Raw genomic sequence first — 9,434 nt, forward strand, 5'->3', positions numbered from 1 at the left:
ATACACCATATTGTTGTTTATACCTAGTTGGTCATAAAGGAAGGATCACAGATACACAAAGGAGAAGAGAAAGTCAACAGAAACCAACAAGGTAGTTTCAGCCACAGAGGAAATGGAGGGGAAGTTTGGGGATGTATTTTTCATCTTAATAATCTAGGAAATAAGGTTTTAATCATCATATCTAAGCTTTAAAGGCCTCAAAAACTACAAATAAGATTTGGTTTACCATACAAAACTCAGATTTCAAGATTTTACTTTACAGTGAATTGTCCTTCATCTGCTCTAGCTGAATAATACAGCTGCCAGTTTAGTGTTATGTACACACCACACTTATTTCATAAGGAGATGGTTGGCAAACATATAGGTAACAAAACTGCTACTTTTATAAAATAAATACATTTATTTATATGGAAAATATATAAGTTGATTTTCATTATGTACTTTCTAATCTCAAACATTCAAATTATATCAAGCCTAAAAAGAAAACTAACATTTTCCATAAGCTTTTTTTTCAAAATGATTGAATGATTTTATATTCCATAAACAATGTGTGATACCTCCAATTACTTCATAGTTTTGCAACATTTGGGATTGTTATATTATCTATATGTTTATAGACATCTTACTGTGTGTTCCATATGCTTTTATCACAAAATTTTTCTACTATATTTTCAGGTAATTCTTTCAAACACCAATTGGATTCATGCAGTCATTTCCAGAGCTTAGAAGTCTGTCTGCCTCAGATATTCCTTACTGCTCCTCAGGCTAACCATGTGCCCCAAACACTTCTAATAATCCCTGGCCTTTAATGACCCTTACCTTACAGGTTATATCCCACAACTCTTTAAGTGATTTCCACCTCTTATACACTTCCCACTGCCTCGAGAAAGAAACACAATATGCTTATGTTTACTTCAGTATTTCAGAGACTTTCTTGTTATAATTCATAAAACTCATTTTCTTACTGCTGCTATAGGGTATTAAAGAATACAGACCAAAATTCCTCTCTACATTAATTCCAAAAAGAATAACAGGATTGCAGAAAAGATTTAAGATATTTCACTATGTCTTTAGTTAAACCAAAAATAGAAAACAAATTTTAGGGCAAATTCTTCCTTAAAAGGAAAAAATTATAAGACAATAGTCTAGGTTTTTAAAAATTAGGTATATCGTCATTCTACAGGAATTTTATTTCTTAATTTCAATTAAGGATAGGATACCTTTGTTTTATTTATTGTACCATGGAAAATACTGATTTTTGATCTTTGTTTTACATGGATGTTTTCTCCATTGGAGAGTGATTAGTATTTAGGCAGACTGTTTAATTCATATCTGTGAGTCAGAGCTCTGTGGTCCTGAGAGACACATACTCCACTGGTGCTGAGTGAGTAAATGGGAGAGAAGACGATGGATGTATGCAGACAAGTCCTTACTGAGGAGGCACTGTGTTGTCCTGTGAAGGTCATGAGTGCACAGGCCTCTCCTGTCCCACTAGTCTCCTTACTGCCCCTCTTACATCTTTGTTTCTGAGAGTGTAGATTAGAGGGTTGAGGCTAGGTGTGACAACAGTATAAAAAAGGGCAATGAACTTGCCTTGTTCTTGAGAACTTCCTGATGGTGGCTGCAGATATATGCACAAGATTGGAATGAAAAAGAGGGACACAACCATAAGATGGGCTCCGCATGTTCCAAAGAGTCTCTGAAGTCTGGTTGATGACTGCAACCTCAGCACAGTACGGGCAATGGCAACATATGAGCTGAGAATCAGGATGAGTGGTATGAAAACAAAAATGGAGCTTGTGATCAGGAGGGTCAGCTCATTAGCACGGGTATCAACACACGATAATCGCAGCAGTGCTGGAACTTCACAGAAGAAATGGTCCACTTGGCGATGTCCACAGAGGGGGACCCAGAAGGTAAAGGAGGAATGAAGTGCTGAGTTGGTAAAGCCACTGACCCAGGAAGCCACAGCCAACAGGTGGCAGAAACGAGGGTTCATGAGCACGGTGTAATGTAGGGGTCTACAGACAGCTGCATAACGGTCATAGGACATGACCACCAGGAGGACACACTCTGTGGTTCCCAGTGCGAGGGCAAAGTAAAGTTGAGTCATGCAACCGGCATAAGAGATGGTCTTTTCTGGGCCCCAGAGATTGACCAGCAACTGAGGGATGGAGCTGGTGGTGTAGCAGAGATCCAGAAAAGAGAGGTTTGAGAGGAAGAAGTACATGGGAGTGTGGAGATGGGCGTCCAGGTATGACAAGACAATAATAAACAGGTTGCCTATCAATGTCATCAAGTAGAACATCAAGATAAGCACAAAGAGAACTACTTCCAGATGAGGCCAATGTGAAAAACCCAGTAGAATAAAGTAGCCTTCAGAACTTGCATTTTTCCCCTTCATCATTCTTTCCTTGTTACCTGAGAAAAGAATCACATACTTCCCCAAAACGTAAGAAAATGCTCCAAGAATCATAGGGACACATGGAAAAGAGACAGAAGCCAGTTTAAAAGGACTACCACTGTTCAACGCTGGGACATTTTGGGCATTAAGAGAAATTATGCTAATGAATTGAGAGAAGTAAGAATCCAAAACCTTATAGTGATATATTTATAAATTATTAGTGGAGAAGAAAATATTATTTCTGTCAGTAGGGATCCTAATAATGTGTATAGAAGGAATGGTAGAGTTAAAAATGGTAAATAGATACTAAAAACTAGTGAATGAAATATGAGAAACAGGATATTTACATGCTCTAAAATACCTCCCCACTAATTACCTGTTAATTACAAAATGAAGAATAGTAAACTTCACAAGAGAAAAATGTGGTGGATGAACATCACAAGATTAGTCAATATTAACAATATTAATAATACATTAGTCAATATTAATAATACAATATTGACAACACCAGTGTTGAGACAAACCAACATCTTGCACCTACTGACATGATGCTCTGAGCAGGACATAATGTCACTCAGTGACATTCCTGCCAAAAATGCACAGCCTGATTTTAGCATTGAAGACACATGAGACCAACTCAAATTGAGACAAGCTGGACAAAATAGCTGTCCTGTAACCTTCAAAAATATTCAGTTAAATGAAGACAAATAAAGGCTGAGGAATTGGTCTAGACTAAGGAGATGAAGGAGACACATTATCTAAATGGGGGGCCCTGCACTGGGAAAACATAGCTACTAGCAGCCTATTTCAGAGTATTGGAGAAATATGACTTTCGACTATGGATTAGATAATAATATTGTATTCATATTACATTTCCTGTTTTGTCAACTCTGCTGTTATGTAAAATAAAGTTCCTGTTCTTAGGAAATCAACATCAAAGTATTTAAAGGTAAAGGGACATGATGTCTCTTACTTAGTCTCCAATGGCCAGAAAAAGAGATGATGATAGGTAGGTAGTTAGGTAGCTAGGTAGGTATGCAGGTAGATGGATAGAAAACGTCTTTCTAGACACAATATAAACTACTGCTGGATCTGTAAAGGGTTAGTGGTGGTTCTTTGTACCACTTTTGCAGCTTCTCTGTAAATTTTAAATTTCACCAGAATAAAAAATTTCACAAATTAAATATAAAATAAAAAAAATTTCCACTTTTATATTTTATCCAGATATTTGCCATGTTATAGTAACATAGCTTCTTAACTGTCAAATTCTCATTCATCCCAGGGTGATATCTGGGTAAACAGTAATTGGAAACTTCCTCACATAACTACAGAAGAAAATTTCCATGAAACAAATGATCTTTTTTTGATGAATAGCTTTAGTTTCCTTTTCAACATTTTCAGGCTGTGTTCCATTAATGGGATTATAAAAAAAAAAAAACAGAATAACTTTAATTCCAATAATCTCTCATGGACAAAAAGTCATGATGAACATCAAATCTATTACCAATTTCAAAATGTTTTCTGTAGCACCCCCTTATCCACTGGGTTCCAAGACCCCCAGTGGATGCCTGAAACAAAGGTTAGTACCAAACCCTATACATACTATTGTTTTCCTATAAATACATGCCTATATTAAGTTTAATTTACAAATTTAGGCACAATAAGAGATTAACAACTGTAATAAAATGGAACAATTATAATATACTGTAGTGAGAGTTATAGGACTATGGTGTCTCTCCCAAATATCTGATTGTACTCACTCTTATTCTCCTTGTGATTCTGTAAGATAACAATATGCCCACCTGATCAGAGATGAAGTGGCAAGAATGACCCAGGCATGTGACCTAGCGTTGGGCTGCAATTGACTTTCTGATGAACCCTCAGGAGGATCATCTGCTTCCAGAGGCCATGGTTGATCGCAGGGTTACTGAAACTACAGAAAGTGTTACCTCAGATAAGGGAACTACTGTCCACAGGGTGAAAATTCTGGAGCTTCAGTTAAATATTTTTGTAGGAAGACCATTCTCTTCTGACTGTTTAGTTGCACTCAGGACTTGTTTCTAGACTGAAAACTAGGGAACAAGTAGAAATACAAAAAAGGCAGATGGACAACATCAACTTACAGATACTCATAGTATGAACAAGGCCAAAAATCTTAGTTTTGGTGAACATATCTGTGACATGGACTGGGGAGAAAGTGATAGAATGCTTCCCATGGGACATGTGAATGTAACTGAATTTGAAAAGAATTTTTAGGAATGTAAGATACAAATTATTTGAGAGAGCAAAGGAGGAAGAGTGCGAGTATGGGGTTGGGGGGGGGGAGCGGGAATAGAAAGTAACCCAATCATAGTGTGTAAAGCTGAATCTGTGTCTGTCACAGGCCTGATGAAGGTGTCCACATTATTTCTTTCTCTCCAAGATGAGAATGGAGATAGTGTTTGAATTCTGAGCATAATTTATAATTTCCACATATATTTTTATTTTCCAACTTCAGAAGAATTCTGAATATTTACTGAAACTAATGAATGGCTATTTATCTTTTAATATACTGTGCCTAATGAGTCTTATGTTTCTTTTTGTTGTTAAAAAAATTTAATCACTTTCATAATAGTTATACCTCTTAGATTATTCTTTTTCTCTTGTGGGTTTTGAATCTGTCTTGGGAGAGATTGATGCTATTTTTTCTCTTACAGTTAGTGTGACAGGGCTCTGCCTCATTCAGTTTTGCTGCATCTGTCTCCACCTTCCACAGCCAGGTCTCCCTCACACTTCTTAATAAGCTACAGCAAAAACAGAAGGAAACCACAACAGAGACACCTGTAGTTGCCTCTCAACTTGCTCACCTTCTACAAACATAACTCTTGAAAAAGATGTTGGAAGTGGCTACTTGATTGAGTTTCAGCAGGAAAGTTAGAAACAGTTTGGCTCAAGCCTGTACGACTGACTCAACCTCATCACTCTTAACCATTAACTAGTTGTTACATGAAACTAAGCCACTTTCTACAGCTCAGAAACCATCCAGGATAATCACACAAGTGCATTGCTTAAAAATAAATTCCTTGTAAGTAAACAGAAGTTTAGTTCAAGGAATTATTATACCATGGGAGAGAGTAATTATAAAGATGTAGAGATCTGTAAAGGGTAACTTGGACTGAGATACAGTATCCAAGAAAATAAACTTGGAAGGGGGGCTCCCTCTCCATGGCTGAGGATCAGACCTCACCAAAGAGGAGTGGCTGCAGCCCACTGGGTGAAGACATCTGCTTTGACTGAAACAAACAACAGTAACAGATGGTAAATCATAAAGATCACTTCACTTAGGAGTCACTGCTATTTGAGAGATGAAGGAAAAATCCTGAGATTCCTTTTTAATTTCCCTAGAATGGGAGATAATACATCATGAGATATATGATCCCAAATGCCATTGCCCCTTCTAATGCAGATATAACTTTCTCCTTCTTTACACAGTTACCTGGACAACTTAGTGCATTAGCTGAAAGTGTAGCAGTGAGGTGTCTGTTGCAAGGCTCATCCTTAGCATTCTACAGAACTTAGAAAGGGGAAGGAGATGAGGAATGAACGGTTACCAGACACGACTAGAGAAAAGGTAGGAACTCTATGGTTTAATTTTCTTCTTACTGGAAGGGAGAGAAGTGAAGACTTTATCACTAGTTGCTTTGGTAGGCTATAGAATGAAATATCTTCTTTCTTTTTTTGAGGAAAAGACCTGAGTCTTTTCCTGTCTACAAATCACTGGCCAGCTTACTTTTTTCTTACTTTAGTCTTTTTATGCTCTTACCTAGTGTTTAATTAGTACTCGTGCGTCCTGTGTCTGTCCACATTCCCTTTATCTGTCTTCATGATCTATACCCTCCTTCCTGGTGGACCTACCTGACCTCTGGTTTTCATCTCCTTGAAATTACCAACATAAATATGTGCCCACACCATACATTCTAATCCTCTATATCATAGGACAACAGAGTCTGGAAATTACTCTGATTATCATTGCTACAAAAGAGAGTCCTGTGTTTACCCAAAAGATTTGGTTTAGTTGAAAGGAGGAAATTATTAGAGCATGCAGTGTATCGGGGGATGGACCCTTTTCCTACAGCAACTGGAGCCTTTACGTAAATAAAATAATTCTCTTGATTAGAGCCATTGGGAGGGTAAATCCCAGCAAGGCAATTAATGCCCTTCCAAGAGTTGTCCTGGTTGGAACAGCTTCTGAGGGATATCTTCCACATGATACCACACTGTTGTACTAATATCACAATGAATCTACAGACCAACCATCACTGACAAACATGCTTTAAGCTGTGTCGATAGGGAAGGGAACGGGTTTCCCTGAATTACCTGAAATTTTCCCCCCAATTCCTTACCATGCTAAGGGTCAAATCTGAGGGATAACTTGTCAGAAATATTCCAATCTGGGGAAGGAAAGGAATTATGAAACATTTTTAAGTGTAATACGTAAAGACTATACAAAACCTATATCATGAGCTTATACATTAATGAACACTTTTACATTTTACATTGTTTCTACCTAATATATTCCATTTCACCAAAGAAATCTTGGTATGAATATCATATTATAATAAGATTACATTTTAAAAATAGCAATTGTTAGGGCACCTGGGGGGCTCAGTTGGTTAAGCATCTCACCTTAACACATGTCATGATCTCTCGGTTTGTGGGTTCAAGTTCTGTGTCGGGTTCTGTGCTGACATCTGAGAGCCCAGAGACTGCTTCAGATTCTGTGTTTCCCTCTCTCTCTGCACTTCTCTTGCTCATGCTCTCTCTCTCCCTCAAAAATTAAGGACCATTTTTAGATGCCAATCAGGCATTTCCTTTTCTATTTTATTTTTAAGTTTTTAAAATACAATTTATTGTCAAATTGGTTTCCTTACAGCACCCAGTGCTCATTCCAACAGGTGCCCTCCTCAATGCCCATCACCCACTTTCCCCTCTCCCCACCCCCATCAACCCTTAGTTTGTTCTCAGTATTTTAAGAGTGCCTTATGGTTTGCCTCCTTCCCCCTCTGTAACTTCCCCTCTCCCCGTTCCTCTCCCCCATGGTCTTTTGTTAAGTTTCTCAGGATCCACATATGAGTGAAAACATGGTATCTGTCTTTCTCTGCCTGACTTATTTCACTTAGCATAATACTTTCCAGTTCCATCCATGTTGCTACAAATGGCCAGATTTCATTCTTTCCCACTGCCAAGTAGTGCTCCATTGTATGTATAAACCACATCTTCTTTATCCATTCATCAGTTGATGGACATTTAGGCCCTTTCCATAATTTGGCTATTGTTGAAAGTGCTGCTATAAACATTGGGGTACAAGAGCCCCTATGCATCAGTACTCCTATATCCCTTGGGTAAATTCCTAGCAGTGCTATTGCAGGGTCATAGGGTAGATCTATTTTTAATTTTTTGAGAAACCTCCACACTGTTTTCCAGAGTGGCTGCACCAGTTTGAATTCCTACCAACAGAGCAAGACAGTTCCCATTTCTCCACATCCTCGCCAGCATCTATAGTCTCCTGATTTGTTCATTTTAGCTACTCTGACTGGAGTGAGGTGGTATCCGAGTGTGGTTTTGATTTGTATTTCCCTGATGAAGAGCGACGTTGAGCATCTTTTCATGTGTCTGTTGGCCATCTGGATGTCTTCTTTAGAGAAGTGTCTATTCATATTTTCTGCCCATTTCTTCACTGGATTGTTTTTTTGGGGGGTGTGGAGTGTGGTAAGTTCTTTATAGATTTTGGATACGAGCCCTTTGTCTGATATGGCATTTGCAAATATCTTCTCTCATTCCATCAGTTGCCTTTTAGTTTTGTTGATTATTTCCTTTGCAGTGCAGAAGCTTTTTATCTTCATGACGTCCCAATAGTTCATTTTTGCTTTTAATCCCCTTGCCTTTGGAGATGTGTCAAGTAAGAACTTGCTGCAGCTGAGGTCAGAGAGGTTTTTTCCTGCTTTCTCCTCTAGAGTTTTGATGGTTTCCTCTCTCACATTCAGGTCCTATATCCATTTTGAGTTTATTTTGTGAATGGTGTCAGAAAGTGGTCTGGTTTCATTCTTCTGCATGTTGCTATCCAGTTCTCCCAGCATCATTTATTAAAGAGAATGTCTTCTTTCCATCGGATATTCTTTCCTGCTTTGTCAAACAGTAGTTGGCCATACTTTTGTGGGTCCAATTCTGGAGTCTGTATTCTATTCCATTGGTCTGTGTCTGTATTTGTGCCAATACCATGCTGTCTTGATGATTACAGCTTTGTAATAGAGGCTGAAGTCTGGGATTGTGATGCCTCCTGCTTTGGTCTTCTTCTTCAATATTAATTTGGCTATTTGGGGTCTTTTGTGGTTCCATGCAAATTTTAGGATTGCTTGTTCTAGCTTTGAGAAGAATGCTGGTGCAATTTTGATTGGGATTGCATTGAATATGTAGATTGATTTGGATAGTATTGACATTTTAACAATATTTATTCTTCTAATCCATGAGCACGGAATGTTTTTCCATTTCTTTGTATCTTCTTCAATCCTTCATAAGCTTTCTATAGTTTTCAGCATACAGATCTTTTACATCGTTGGTTAGTTTTTTTTTTTCCTAGGTATTTTCTGATTCTTGGTGCAATTGTGAATGGAATCAGTTTCTTTATTTCTCTTTCTGTTGCTTCATTATTAGTGTACAAGAATTAAACTGAGTTCTGTACATTAATTTTGTATCCTGCAACTTTGCTGAATTCATTTATCAGTTCTAGCAGACTTTTGGTGGAGTCTATCGGGTTTCCCATGTAGAGTATCATGTCATGTGCAAAAAGTGAAAGCTTGACTTCATCTTTGCCAATTTGGATGCCTTTGATTTCCTTTTTTGTCTGATTGCTGATACTAGAACTTCCCACACTATGTTAAACAGCAGCGGTGAGAGTGGACATCCCTGTCATGTTGCTGATCTCATGGGAAAGCTCTCAGTGTTTCCCCACTGAGGATGATATTAGCTGTGGGCTTTTCATACATGGCTTTTG

General features: G+C 38.0%; 1 protein-coding gene across 1 annotated transcript; it reads right to left on the reverse strand.

Moving 5' to 3' along the window:
- Positions 1-1,462: 1,462 nt before the first annotated feature.
- Positions 1,463-2,407, reverse strand: LOC102961505 (olfactory receptor 2J3-like). The gene has a single exon (XM_007085932.3). The coding sequence runs from the start codon at positions 2,405-2,407 to the stop codon at positions 1,463-1,465; it is 945 nt and encodes a 314-aa protein (XP_007085994.3).
- Positions 2,408-9,434: the final 7,027 nt, after the last annotated feature.

The sequence above is a fragment of the Panthera tigris genome, chromosome B2 (assembly GCF_018350195.1).
Source record: "Panthera tigris isolate Pti1 chromosome B2, P.tigris_Pti1_mat1.1, whole genome shotgun sequence".
Lineage (NCBI taxonomy): Eukaryota > Metazoa > Chordata > Mammalia > Carnivora > Felidae > Panthera > Panthera tigris.

Excerpts from the sequence above, each read along its gene's own strand:
- LOC102961505 (XM_007085932.3), bottom strand. The coding sequence starts at position 2,407 with ATGATGAAGGGGAAAAATGCAAGTTCTGAAGGCTACTTTATTCTACTG.